At 48.1% G+C, this 14678-nt stretch overlaps 2 protein-coding genes across 4 annotated transcripts in view; one reads left to right on the top strand and one right to left on the bottom strand.

The window, feature by feature from the left end:
• Window positions 1-14651, top strand: part of FBXL2 (F-box and leucine rich repeat protein 2) — a 97530-nt gene extending 82879 nt beyond the window's left edge. For both annotated transcript variants that reach the window (XM_075547087.1, XM_075547088.1), the window contains 3 exons: window positions 260-316; window positions 6967-7179; window positions 7943-14651. In XM_075547087.1, the coding sequence (XP_075403202.1) occupies window positions 260-316; window positions 6967-7179; window positions 7943-8050 (378 nt within the window). In that variant the 3' untranslated portion in view covers window positions 8051-14651. The remainder of the gene's footprint in view (window positions 1-259; window positions 317-6966; window positions 7180-7942) is intronic.
• UBP1 (upstream binding protein 1) overlaps window positions 9745-14678 on the bottom strand; it is a 49228-nt gene continuing 44294 nt past the window's right edge. For both annotated transcript variants that reach the window (XM_075547086.1, XM_075547085.1), the window contains 3 exons: window positions 13672-13814; window positions 13120-13171; window positions 9745-11700 (listed from right to left, as the gene is read on the bottom strand). In XM_075547086.1, coding sequence (XP_075403201.1) covers window positions 11663-11700; window positions 13120-13171; window positions 13672-13814 — 233 coding nt within the window. In that variant the 3' untranslated portion in view covers window positions 9745-11662. The remainder of the gene's footprint in view (window positions 11701-13119; window positions 13172-13671; window positions 13815-14678) is intronic.

The following is a 14678-nucleotide window of genomic DNA, read 5'->3' as shown; positions in this document are numbered from 1 at the left end:
CTGCCTGAAAGCTTGTCTGTGGTGATGGACGGCCTCCAGGGAGGAGATCCTAGGTTCCCGCACAGCCCGGGGACCCGAGAGGGGAGGCCAAAGATCAGCTGGGTGACCCTGGAGTGGACAGGTGCTTCCGCTCCTGTGTGCTCAAGGGGGGTTAATTACCTTTCGAGCCTGTCTCAGCTGGGCGTGAACCCTTGAGGCAGGACTAGGCACTGAATTCCCCAGTGGACGTCACACTGAGCCCCGGCATGTTTCTCTCCAGATCACAGACAGCACGCTGATCCAGCTCTCCATTCACTGTCCGAAACTGCAAGCCCTGGTGAGTCCAGGTCGTTCACTCCTCAGGAACGCCTCCATGCCCAGCAAGGGTCTCTCTTGTTTTTAAAGAATTGTGTTTGTTTTTTTAAATAGTTTTATTGGGGGCTCGTACAACTCTTATCACAATCCAAAATCCATCCATTGTGTCAAGCACTTTTGTATATTTGTTTCCCTCATCATTCTCAAAACATTTGCTTTCTACTTGAGCCCCTGGTATCAGCGCATTTTTCCCCTCCCTCCCCATTCCCCCACCCCCAATTAACCCTTGATAATTTATAAATTACTTTTATTTTGTCATATCTTATACTTCACCCACTTTTCCACTGTCTCCCAGGTAGGAGGTTATATGTAGATCCTTGTAATCTGTTCCCTCTTTCTCCCTCGCCTTCCCTTCACCCTCCTGGTATCGCCACTCTCACCTGAGAGGTTCATCTGTCCTGGATTCCCTGTGTTTCCAGTTCCTATCTGTAGTAGTGTACATCCTCCAGTCCAGCTGGATTTGTAAGGTAGAACTGGGATCATGATAGTGGGGGGGGGAGGGAGGAAGCATTCAAGAACTAGAGGAAAATTGTATGTTTCATTATTGCTACGCTGCACCCTGACTGGCTCGTCTCCTCCCCAGAGCCCTTTGGCAAGGGGATGTCCAATTTCCCAAAGATGGGCCCTGGGTGCCCACTCCGCACACCCCCTCATTCACAATGCTATCTTTTTTTTTTAACTTTGATGCTTGATACCTGATCCCTTCGATACCTTGTGGTCTCACAGGTGTGCTACTTCCATGTGGGCTTTGTTGTTTCTCAGATGGCCACTTGTTTATCTTCCAGCCTATAGGACCCCAGACTCTTTATCTTTTTTTAAAAATCATTTTATTAGGGACTCATACAACTCTATCACAATCCATACATGCATCAATTGTGTAAAGCACATTTGTACATTCCTTGCCCTCATCATTCTCAAAACATTTGCTCTCCACTTAAACCCCTGGCATCAGCTCCTCATATTTTCCCCTCCCTCCCCACTCCCTCCTCCCTCATGAACCTTGATGACTGTATATCTTTTGATAGCGGGGCACCATCAATTTTCTTCACATTTGCTTATGCACCTGCTTTGTCTTCAGCGATTGTGTCAGGGTAGGCTGGTGTGCTTTTTCCATGTGGGCTTTGTTGTTTTTCAGCTAGATGGTCACTTGTTTATCTTCCAGCCTTTAAGACCTCAGATGCTATCTCTTTTGATAGCTGGGCATCATCAGCTTTCTTCACATTTGTTATGCACCCACTTTGTCTTCAGCGATCGTGTTGGGAAGGTGAGCATCTCAGACTGCTGAATTGTTAGAACAAAGTGTTCTTGTGTTGAGCGAGTACTGGAACAGGGGCCCACTGTCCATCTGTCTTCTTAATATTCAAGCTATAAACATATGTACATAGATCTATTTTCCCCTCCTCATATATAAATATATTTACCTCTGTATATGCCTGTATTTAGATCTCTATAACTACCCTTTGCCTCCTAGCTCTTTCCTCTATTTCTTTGTACTTTCCTCTTGTCCCACTATCATGTTCATCCTTCATTTGGGTTTCAAGAATTCCTCTCGGTTACAATGCCCTTGATCCAGCCCTGCCAGGCCTCCTACACCTCCTTGCCACTGATTTTGGATCACTTGTTGTTCCCTTGTCCCTGGGTTTGTTAACACCCACTTCTTTTCCCCCTCTCCCATGTCCCCCCGAAAGTGTCATCCTGTTGTTCTCTCTTCCGGCCTGGTTATCCCACCTATCACTTCCAGGTAGACATGTATTGACAACAGTATGCACTATCACAAGACCGAGTACAACGAAGCAAAAATAGAAAATAAAACAATATCTACAACAACAAAGAATTGTTGATTGGGTCAAGTTTGGAGGCAAGACACATCAGTGTTTCAGTCAAACGGTGCAGGACCTAACCCAGACGTCGTACCGTTCCATGCCGTGTGGCAGTCACTGCCGCAGCGCTCCTGCTTTCTTCTGAGCATGCGGTCCGGCCAAGATGTGGTTTTACCGCCACCGAGTCCGTTCTGACTCACGGTGACCCCATGTGTGCCCAGCAGATTTACTCGATGGGGTTTTCAAGGCAAAAGACATGAAGGGAAATGTTACTGAAGGGGATATACGATAGCAAGTGGAAAGATGTTAATGTTGCCATTAAGTCAGGAAGTACAAATTGAGCTCAGGACTAGATTCTCTGCAGGTGTAATGGAACAGTGAGGGAGAAAGGGGCAGGATGAAATGCTGCCCGGGATGTGGACACACTGGGGCTGGCCTACACTGACGAGACTGGAATGTAACACGGTACAGCCACTGTGGCAGCTAGTTCGGCCTTTGCTCGCTCTTTGTGGTTTTGGTTTTTAAGAAACAGACCGATATCCTAGCAGTCATAGTCCCAAAGGAAACTTGTGCCCACACCTCAGTGTTCACAGCCACTGTTTTTCACTGGGCAGAATCTGAAACAATGGAAGAACTGCCTTGGAGCGGGTGAACTGGTACCCTGGCACAGCGGGCCAAGGATACACGGAGCCTGGCACAGGCTCTGCAGAGAGCGCCGCCGGCAGGAGAACCAGAGCTGCTGCTCGCCATTCTGGAGGCCAAGCACCCTTCTCCCGAGGGGCAGCGGGCGGGAACAGGGCACGCACTGGTCAGCCCGGAGAGCTCAGTGCTTAGCCCACTGTGCCGCCGGCAGCACGGCAGCACCTCGGGGAGGAGGATCTGCAGTTAAAAGGAACAAGGCAGTGTCCCCAGGGGAAAAGGCCAATTACAAGTAGTCCCATAGTGCAATAGTTCCATAGTTGCTTGAAATGACCAAAAAAATTAATACATCATTTTATTGGGGGGCTCTTACAGGTCTTATCACAATTCATACATCCATCTATTGTGTTAAGCACATTTGTACATTTGTTGTCATCATCATTCTCAAAACATTTTCTACTTGAGCCCTTGGTATCGGCTCCTTTTCCTCCTCCCTCCCCCACCCCGCCTCCCTCTATCCTCCTAATCCCTTGATGGAGCTATCAGTTATCTCCATATCTCCCACTGCCTGCTGCTCTCTCCCTTCACCATGCTTCTGTTGTCTCCCCCACCCCAGAGGGGGGTGGGAGGTTGTTAAATGTTGATCATTGTGATTGGTACCCCGTTCTTACCCCCTCACCTCATGGTATCACTACTCCCATTACTGTTCATGGGGGGGGGGGTGTATCCTGGATTCTGTGTGTCAAGAGCTCTTCTCTGTACCAGTGTACATGCTCTGGTCTAGCCGGATTCGTAAGCCAGAACTGGGGTCATGATAGTGGGGTGGGGGCAGGGGAGCGATAAATAACTCGAGGAATGTGTTTCGTGTCGGTGCTATACCGCACCCTGGCTGGCTCTTCCTTTCCTTGTGACCCTTTTGTGAGGGGATGGAAACGACAAACATTTCAGCAGGGATTGTCCATGGCAGGAAGTGTGCACGAAGTGGGAGCTTTGGCAGTAAATGGAATTGTTCCGCTCTTGGCTGTATTGGTGGTTACATGAACCCAGTACACAAGGGGGACCACAAAGGAAAACGTAATGGAATTGTTTCACGGACATTTTGAAGCCACCTGATCCATGTGACAAAGTGGCCTAGAACTGTCCTCAGCGTAGTGCTTTCTCCTGGTCCGGGTACCATATTGGACCTGTGTTCAGGAGAGCATACGGGACCTCTCCATCTCGGTTTTGTAACTTCCTGTTCTCCCAAAAGCAATGAATACAAGTGAGAAGTCCAACTCCCGTCCTAAGTTCCCAATCACCCCCTCCACAGGGACAGCCACGGTGGCCAGGGCCTGTGCCTGTAGGGAGGTGGTGATTTGTCTCCACCCTCACACCTCTCCCTCTCACACACACGCTCAGACTCTCAGGACTGCTGTGACTGCTCTCTTCCACCCGTTCCTAGCCGGAAGAGCACAACTAACAGTGAGAAACGTACCTTTTGGACTTCTTCCCAGCCCAGCTGCCCGGAAGCAGATGGCAGAAATGAAGGTAGCCTGGACTCTGCAGCCGGCCAGGAAGCGGCAGGGTAGGGTGGCAGGCTTCCGGGCCAGAGCTGGGTATGATGGGCCATTAACTTCCTTGAACCTGTTTCCTCATCTGTAATTTGGGCATCACCTGGCTCGCAGGTGTGTTAGAATGCAAGGGGAGCAGCGGTCAGATCAAAGGCCTGTAGCTTAGGGACCAGGTGCACATCCACTGCCCCTGGGATCTTCCGTAAAGTGAATCAGTTAGTTTATACAAATGCTTACCCTGTCGGTAAAGCGATGTTTAAAGGCATACGGAAGTATCTGCTTGGTTCCGACAGTTGTTAACCTTGTGGGAGTGTATCTGTGTGCAACATAGACACACACTTCTTTTTCTGGTTGCATTTTACTACCTGCATTTTGACTTTCTGAACCATTACCTTTACAAAGCCTCTGGACATTCCGTTCTGTAACCATATTGGATTCTTCTTGCATTATCCGTAACTCAGATCTAAAAGCTAGCGGTTTGCTGAACATGTATCGGTAGTAGTTAATGCATAGACAGTTCATGTGTTGGGACTCGGAAAACAGGAACTGAATCTCGGTTCAGACAGAGCTCATGGAGGCCCTTCAAGCATCGGGGTCTGACAGCTGCTCATCCTCCTCTGCTTCTCAGTTGCACTCAGCTGCCTGTTTCTTACGTCCAAGGCCAGCGTGCCGGCTTCTTTTATTCTTCAGGGAGGAATTCACAGCCCCCTCTTCCAAATGCAATCCATCATCTGGTCCAAATTCCCAGCCTCTACTTGCCTCAAAGGCTACAATAACCTGCTTCTGATTACATCCCCATTTATACCCTATGTACATTCAGTAGGCAGGTTTTTAGATTTTAACTTTTGTATGAAAAGACTACACAGAATGGTTATATTGTGTAGAACAGTGTTTCCCAAAGTGGGTGATGCTGCCCCCTGGGGGCCCTGGAAGGATTCAAGGTGTTCTTAAATCAGACACCTGCACTTTATCCTGGATTGTGGGGTATGTTACACACGTTTAATTGCAAGGGAAGTGCTGAGTAATTTTATTTTGTTATGAAAAGGGGCACTGGCCAAGTAAGTTTGGGAGCCCATGATATAGAGCAATGCTTGTTCTTTTTCAGCAGTGCATTTTCAAAAGCTGAGCACACTCAGATTGCACATTACCAGGGCCCACAGGCCTCCCCCCTCCCTACTCCCCAGAGCTGATGACACCCAATTGCATTAACTTTGCCTGATTTGTATCTGCCGCTCACCAGATAGGGTGTCAGCTTCTTCAGTCAGCATGGGGTTTGGGAGGTGCAGCCACATGGTTGGATGCAGCTGGACTTGGTCCACTGTTGCTGTCTGGTACTCGACTGCGCGGTTACCCTGGGGCTGTACGCGTCCTTTCTGCAGGTCCAGACAGTATGGCGTTGGCTTTAGCTCATGTGTAGGAGAAGGCTTCAAGTTGAAGGTTTTAGGAAAAGATGTAACTGAGAGAGAATGGAACACCAACTTTTTGAAGCTCCCTCCTGTATGCATCTGCCAGGAATGTTCATATTGCCCCAGTAACAAATGAGCTTTGTGTTCCACAGCCTCAACATTTCTCATCTTTTTCCTTTTAAGCATTCTGGTGGGTGGAGAGATCATTTGTTTAATAAAACAAGACAAGATAAACTTTGCATTTTCCCCAAGACTTGCCAATGACCTCAGAAGGGCGGGAACATTCCTCCCGTAGCCGATGCAGCTCTATTATCCGGCCCCTTCCTCAGCTCTGGCCAAGTTCCCCTTCACTGGACACAGGCTAGATTCAGTCATCGTCACCCCATAACTCATGCTCCCATTGCTTTGATTGGTAGTTAACGCCGTGTAACCCTTCAGACACTTCTCCCCAGTCCTCTAGGGTTGCTGAGGTGGGAGGGACCGGATGGCTGTGAGCTGGGTTTTGGTCAGGTCTTCCGCTCTGGTTCAGAGTTTTACTTACCATTGCCCAGGAGGGACCTGACTCGGAGTTGGGAACAAATTCCGGCCATGGAGAACTGAATTACAACAGTGTCATCAGAGGAGACCTAGAACCCAATGGACACGGCTCGTTTGGCGGATCCCTTCAGTCCCACTCTTGGCGGACTGCAGCAGCCTTCCCCGCCTTTCTCGTTTACATGGAAGGAAACGTTACCTCGTCCAACAGTTTCCGCGGCACACTAGCCCTGGGTTCCCTAGACAACAGAAACCTGGATTTGCCACTTTCTGCAACCTTTGCCATTTAGACCCACTGACACCGCTAGTCTCAGATGAAGGTCTTTGTGGGTAACCTTTAAAGACAAGCATTTCTCAGTCATGGCCATTTACTTTTTTTTTTTAATTGAACAAGGGCATTAGACTGATTGCTGGTCTCACGCCAAATGGTGAAATGGCCTATGAAAGTGCATGGATAGGGTCGATGCTGACATTTCTCCCCGAAAGTGATTTTCAGAAAGGTTAGAGACCGGAACCCCCTTGCCACAGGGCCCGGGGGTGTGTGTGTAATTCTCCTCGCCCAGGGCGCACAGTTCCTGTGGGTAGAGGTCACAGCTTCCTTGCTCTTCCCAGCCCTAGCCCCAGAACGAGGGCCCTGGTAACATCTGCTTCCTTCTGCTCCAGAGCCTATCGCACTGCGAGCTCATCACGGACGATGGGATCCTGCACCTGAGTAACAGCACCTGCGGGCACGCGCGGCTCCGGGTGCTGGAGCTGGACAACTGCCTGCTCATCACGGACGCGGCCCTGGAGCACCTGGAGAGCTGCCGGGGCCTGGAGCGCCTGGAGCTCTACGACTGCCAGCAGGTCACCCGCGCAGGCATCAAGAGGATGCGGGTAGGTGGGGCAGGGGAGGGGGCCACACCTGGCGCTTTCTAGGCAACAAACGAATCACCGGTATTCTGGCTTCTATCAGGATTCCCGGCTGCTAACCACAAGCTCATGACGTTCTGTCCTTCCTGTAGGGCAGCGGTTCTCAACCTGCGGGTCAAGACCCCTTTGGGGGTCGAACGACCCTTTCACAGGGGTCATCGATTTGCAACAGTACCAAAATTACAGTCATGAAGTAGCCATGAACCTAATATGGATGTTGGGTGATAGCGGCAGGAGGAAGGTTGAGAACCACTGCACGAGCACCCCCGTCAAGAGTCCAAACCGACCGACTCCACGGTTTGAGTTCCTCAGTGGTTGTGCAAACTCACCTGGTTGCACAGGGAGTGCCCTTGGGCTTCTTCAAAGGTCGCTCGCTTAGACCCTGCCTCTGATTGAGAGGGCCTGTGCCCCATATCCTGGTGATCTACACCCTAGAGAAGCCCTGCCTTCAAAGGTGGGGTAAGATTACTGCCAGGGTTAAGGGGACAGGTTCTTGGCTGCTGTCCAGGGTGAGGCCCAACAGTTTGCTTTTCTTTCCCCATCTAGTTCTTAAAGAAACATTTTGGGGATCATTTTATAAGTTTAGACATTCTATTTGCACCCCAATGTAGCTGCTTCCAGGGAGGCGAGAGCTGCCCAGCACATTGGTTTGCACCCAGGACCAAGTTACCACCAGTAGACATCTTTGGATGAATGACCATAACCTGACACTCCTTTCTTCTTCCAGGCTCAGCTCCCGCATGTTAAAGTACATGCCTACTTTGCACCTGTCACCCCACCAACGGCAGTGGGAGGGAGTGGACAGCGGCTGTGCAGGTGCTGTGTTGTTCTCTGACACGATGCCCCTCCGCAAGGCACGGCGTGGCCTCCTTTCTCCAGAGAAGACCCGGGTCTTCCTGACCACCTCCACCACTACCCCAATCTGTTGACACGTCACTGGGAAAGGCTCGTACAGGTGAAAGACTTCTGGGCGGGTTGCGCTAAATCTGCTGACAGTTCTTACCAGTCACTCACAGCCTGTGTCAGGCAACACATGGCGAGTAGCCTCCGTGCAGCCAGGGCCGGGTGGGAAACCTCGCATCTCTCCACTCCTGGCTGGTGGGCGCCTGACGAGGGAGACAGTCACACCCTTGGCTCTGTCGGCACTCCTCAAACACACCGTCAGTGTTAGCACAAATGGAGTAGGAAAACAAGCTGTTGAGTTTCTACTTGAGAAGCCAGTGGCCTACTGCAATTCACAACGAGTCCATTTTAAGCCGCAGGATCTCTTCCACGTTGAAGACTACATAGGAGCGTTATCCGAGTGCGTGCACTGCCTGCTTGGGCCGACGTAGAGACTTGTGTGCAAGGCATGCCCACTGGTTTCCATGAGACACCAAAGAAATGACTCCAAGTGGTGGAGCAGGGTCTTCACCCTTCTGCTTCCGTCAACTTGTGGAAGACACTCCGGACCAAAACCTGAGCGAGCGCAATTCAGAGGGTGTGCTGCAATTCAGAGGGTGTGCTGCCGGTTGGAACCACAGGCCCTGGCCTATGCGACATGGAGCACATTAGGCATTTCCGGTAACGCAAAGAGCGTGTCCACATCTCTCACCAACTCTGGGGAACCTCAAAGAAATATAATTTTTCAAAATTCACTGGTGTAACCAATTAAAAATAATGGATGCATGTAGAATGGATGCGGTTTTTTTTCAAGTTTATTTTAAAATCTTAGAAATCAAGTTACACCAGAACTATTTAAAAAAGTCTTACACTTTAAACTCAGATCAGTAAAGTTGTTGGCACCTTTTACTCAAATGAATAAACCATTGAAATGTTAAAAAGAAATTGAGAGTTTTATTGCTATAATCTCATGACACAGACAAGTCTGAGCAAAGGCGTTTTTGAAATCGGACCTTTCCTATATGTGACACGACCTGATGTTCCCTGCTGCTGTCCACATTGGTGAGCTTGACTGAAGAGGAGGGGCCCGGAGCTCATCACATCCGAGTCTGCGAGGAGACTTCTCCGTGCAGCACCTCCGCCACGCTGCCTCAGCCCGGTGCCAGGCGGCTACGCCTACCGCACCCCATCAAGTGCAGCATGTCCTCAAGACCTGCTGCCTTTATTGCTTTGTGATCTACTTCAGTGTCTCCTGGTCTATAGTCTGTGTGAACAGCACAGCAGTTCAATGTATGTCTACACCACTGTTTGTCGAAAAAGATGATGCAGGAAGCCACCTAAATAAACATGAATACGTGACAGATTTGCTTCAGTGATTATGAGTTAGTCTTAAATTCTTACGTGTTAGGAGTCCTGGACCTGATGCTCAGTGACACGTGATCTCATGCAAAACAGAAACCTTCAGGAACTATCTGCTTCCTCCTGGAATGTCAACAGTGACGTCACTAGAATTACCTGCCCTCGGTGTGACCTGCTTTGCAAGAACAGACAAAAGGAAAAGGCCCCCCCACCCCCAGCCTACGGTTCGCACAGGACTGGCAAGGACACTGCACAGGTGGCAGAAGCAGGTTTTAAATGAGACACACATTTGCAAAACAATTGGAAAACATTTATTATACTGAAACGTGTACATCCTACTGTTAAAAAAATAGCAAATATGCTGGTGCCGTAATTTAACCTGTTTCGTTGGGACAGACTAATGTTCAATACTGCTCAAATAGAATTTTTAGTTTGATGAGCTTTTAATTATTTTTATTCCACTCCTAAAACCTGATGAGTTAAAAATAGCACACAGCATTAAATGGCATTTGTTCCAAAAATCTTGAGACACAAAGGAATGCTAAAATGACCAGTGAGACGCTAAACCAAGAGGGTAGCCCGCTTCTTTCCCAAGTGACAGGTCCAGAAAACACCTGGCCAAACACACGCAAAGGGAAGAGGGGGGCAGGGAAAGCTGTCCTTTGCCGGGGTCCACAGGAGCCACACACACTCGCAAACCAAAGATGGACACATATCGAGACAGCGCTGCGTTAAAATGCAGAGGGAACCACTTTATGGACTGGAGAACATCACCGCACTCACCCACGGTATTGTCTTCTGGAAGAAATTTCACACATGATTGTTCCTATTTCCCTCTAAACAAAGATGATCAGACAGTACATTCAAAGCCAGAATACTCGGACACATGGACAGAATTTAATTAAAATAGGATTATGTGAAGGGGCTTCAAAAAGTTCATGGAAAATGAAATAGAAAGATAATGATTTCTCGACTTTTTTGAAGCCCTCACGGTTTTCTTTAAAACTCAGTCTGTTACATCACAGGCCTCGAAAAATGCTTGATGAATTTCACTCAAACAGCCTTGAGGGAAAGGAGACAATGCAAAACCGAGATTTCCTTGAAAAGTTACTATTAGAAAAGCGCTTGGTTTTTGTGAAAGAGGCATTCTTTTGATAGAAAATGAAGCCATTGGGTGGTGGCTAAGAAGTCCCTAATTAATAACCAGAATTTTTCATCGTGATTGTACTAAAGCTTGGCATTGGAGGAGAGGATTAGGGATTTTTATGGTGCCCTCTAATGTTTGACGTATGACATCTGGCGCTCCAGAAGCGATTTTATCTTCTGGTTAACTAAGCCTGCTCAACACCAAGTCAGAAGCGGTCAACGATACTATTTCCACCCCCCCTCCCCCTGCTGAGGTCACTCATTTTCAATGTCTAGGGTAGCATAGAGCTTGAAAAGTACAAGAGAGGGAAGAGGATACCCACATGAATTTTAAAGGCAATGGGGCTTTAAAAAGGAAAAACCAGAAGCTAAAATGCTAAAAATGGAAGCAGAAGCAAAACATTTTTCAATAAAACTGACAAAGCAAAACACAAAAAAGTCTTTGTACCTATTAGGATTTACACTGATCCTCTCACCAAGGTACTCCTGATAATGCAGTTTGCTTGAAACCCATCTTCCTGGCTTGATCCCATCAGACACACTCTCTTAGACAGGATTTCCTCTGAGAAGGTGCAGCCTCCTAGCCCGACCACCGGCTCACTGTCAAGACAGTGTCTCCCCGCAGATTATGTCCTGCAGGGCTCCACACAGCGCTGCCCACCCCGCCTGTCAGCGAAGGTCCAGGCAATAAAAGCCAAACTGGCACAGAAAGGTAAATGCCCACAGTAAGAGTTTACATTCATCTCCAAGCCTCATACAGTGTAAAAGAAGCAAGGCTGCTCCTAGTGACGTCTACTGCTGGCCTCTGCCAGAGAAGCAGGCCGCCCAGCCCATGGGCCATTCCACCGGGCTCGCTCTCACCAGGAAGCTCGGCTGTGGCAGTGACGGCGACGAGTCACCTCAGACAGTATCTCATTGGAAGGTCATCTGATGTTTTCAATATGAAACATTTTAGACGGTAAAATCCAACGCTGAGACTTCTTGGATTCAGTCTTCACACACCTTTAAGCATGACTTATTTGGTACTGAATAAAAGTTCAATCTACCTAGGACAAGGACATCACTTCAAGATTATGTAGATACCGCCACCATTTTCAGCTGCCAAAAAAAGTAAAGAGTGATTAAACACATTCTTTTAGTAAGCTTAGGAAAACCTAAACTATGATCTCTTCCCTCTAATTCAGAGACTAGCTTTCTCCAGGCACCTCCAGGCGCACGTCCCCTTTCTTGGAGGGCTTTTCGCGACCAGCTTCAGACACTCCCATGGAGAGGGAGGAAGCAGGATGGGCAGCCCACAGCCAGCTCTTTGGAAAGTTTTCCCCTTTGGGGGTGATGGAGTGGATTCCTTAGCAGCACTATTGCCTGGCAGCCTCGTGTTGTTCAGTAGAAGGTGAGAAGCGGGGCGCCTGAAAACCAGTCACCTAGGATGGGAGGGGAGGGACCCCGTCTGCCAACCTCACCAGCCCCTGCCGGGTTAGACTGAGCAAGAAACGGCTTTGAAAGTAGGTAACGCGAACCAGTTCGCAATGGAAACTCGTTCCTCGGGTGGGTAAGCTGAGGGAAAGCACGCTTTCAGGCTGCCCCTTTCTAGATCGACTGCACTAAACTAACCCTCCCCCCTCTACGGTTCACTGGGAATCCGCCGGTACCCACTCGAAGTCCTCCTGCATCATCAGTGACCGTAACTATGGCTGAAAACGTACAAACTTACCGATGGACTTTTTAAAAGGCCTTTTCTGAGTCATGGGCTGATAGAATTAACTGCCCACCTGCCACTTCTACATTTCCCAAACAACTGTTGATTGCTTTACCCTCAACCTTAGCGACCTCGTCAATGGGGTGATCAGTTGTGCTCAATCCAAGGCCAGAGGCTCGGCCTCCTTCTTCCTCACACTCAAATGTGGGGCCCTGTCTATGAATCTATGGGCTACCCCCACATCTCACCTGGATGACACCTCTTGCCTCCAGATTGCTGTCTTCCACAAAGAAGCTAGAGTAAAAAACCTGATCATATCACTCTGTTCAAACTACTTCATTAGCTTCTCAACAAAATCCCAACTCCCATCAATACCAAGTACCAGCCTCCTGCTTCACTCGACCCACTCCCCACTGGCCCTCTTTCCATCGCACAGCCGCCCATGCACCTCGGAAGGCTCCCTGGCTAACTCAGCATTCATGAGAACCTCTCAGAAAGGCCTTTCCTGATGCTCAGCCACCAACCCCATATGGCCCTTAAAAGATAGTTCTAATTTTTGTTTGATTTTCCCGGTTCCAAGAACTGAGCAACTATTGCTATTTTGTTCAAACCAACTAACTCCCAAAGTATGGTGTCTCACGACACAAGGCGCTCAGAAAGCAATGGCTGAGTGAATTGTGATTCCTTCCAGTCATCTATCCCAGCCATTCCCTGTCCATCATGCAACTTTATAGCAACCATTGGAGATTTTCCAAGACTAAAACATAAGACAAGAGGGTGCTTAGGCACACATTCTCATTTCAATTGCAGCACACATGTACCTTTTATGGTAGAGAATAAAAAACAGCTCTCGTCTTGAAAATTCTGAACCATCTAGGAAGAAAGCATATGTACAGAATAATCAAAACTCACTTGTCAGTCTATACATTCAGGCACTGTTTATGAATGGAGTGAGCTAGTAAGAATGCACACACTGCAGTGGTCGACCCATCCGAACTGTACTTACCCCCGGAGCGAGCCCTCCCATCACCCTTGTGACCTACTGGGAAGCGTGCTGCCTGCAGGTTCTGTGAGTCTCTTAACAAAGTCAATTTAGTCTTATGTGTAGTTTAAAACTAGTCCTCTAATAAGGAGTACAAATGCCTCTAGACATAAAAAGGGCCAGAGCCTAGAGTGGAACCCAATAGTGTCAGGGAGAGGGGACCACTGTATTCCTCAGCACGGGGCTGCTTGAAGCTCTTCATTAAATGCTAAAAATTGCTCCTTTGCACTTTGGGAATAATTTTCACGCGTATTTGCAGAGCAGGTCCTACAGTGTGTCAAAGTAAATCACCGGTATAATCGGCAGGGAAGAGGAGATGGGCACTATTTACCTGATCGCTAACAAGAATGTGAATGCCAGTGGGACCCTGTCTGTAAACATGGTTAATTTGGTGCAAAGGAATATTAAACACCAACGCAAGCTTTCGAGCAACTTCTGAGGCAACCATTTCTTCCAAGTAGATGGCATGATAAACTGAAATAAAAAGAACAGCATTTCAACAGTCACCTTGGGCTTCTTGCACACTTTTCCAAGTACCAAATAAAGAACGACAACGCGCACTCCCCCAGTCCTCTCAAGCTTCCCTGACACTCCATCTGAACCACACGAACATGCTCAACAGCAAGGCTGTGCACTAGGTAATGCACATTTAAAGCAATCTCCAGAAAAGGATTTGGAGTTTTAGATGTTCTTGATTTCTCTACAATGAACAGCGAGCTGCCTGTACGCCAGTTTCAAAGTCAAACGGGCGCGTGGTCTTTATGGAGGTGGTCAGGACTAAAGGAGTTTATGACAGTGCAGATCTCTGGGAGGAATTTATATTAAAAAAACAAAACTTAAAAGGGTATTAGATGTTGATCCAGTATATTCTACAACTTAGGCTTTAGCCTCAGGTGGGGATGGATCTATACCCTACTTCCTTCCAAAGATATTCTTTTATAAAAACAATTTGTATCCTAAATCTTAAAAATTGAAAAAATGAACTTTGAAGTCAAAATAGTTCCAAATGAAAAAGCACTAAATGTTCACCATGAAGTATTTTGCATATTCCCGCCCATCCGTAGAGCAAACAGCTGTTTTAGTTTCCTATCTTTCCTTACACTAAGCAAACTCCTCAGGATGAAGCTCTGTCACACTCAGATGGAAAATCGCCTGGAATGTACTCCCAGTGGCACCAGTACAACCAGCACGCACGAGGTTCCCCGTGCTGTGTCACAGTCCACACAGTACTACTACTACTCAGATGCTTCTCTGCACGTGTGACCCTTTAAGACTCTTGATTTCCCCGTCAGTAAAATGGGGAAAGAAAAACCCTCACTCTTGGTTAAGCTATCAGTA

Source organism: Tenrec ecaudatus, chromosome 4 (genome assembly GCF_050624435.1).
Source record: "Tenrec ecaudatus isolate mTenEca1 chromosome 4, mTenEca1.hap1, whole genome shotgun sequence".
In the NCBI taxonomy this organism is placed as follows: Eukaryota; Metazoa; Chordata; class Mammalia; order Afrosoricida; family Tenrecidae; genus Tenrec; species Tenrec ecaudatus.
This window is presented reverse-complemented; position numbering and strand designations above follow the sequence as displayed.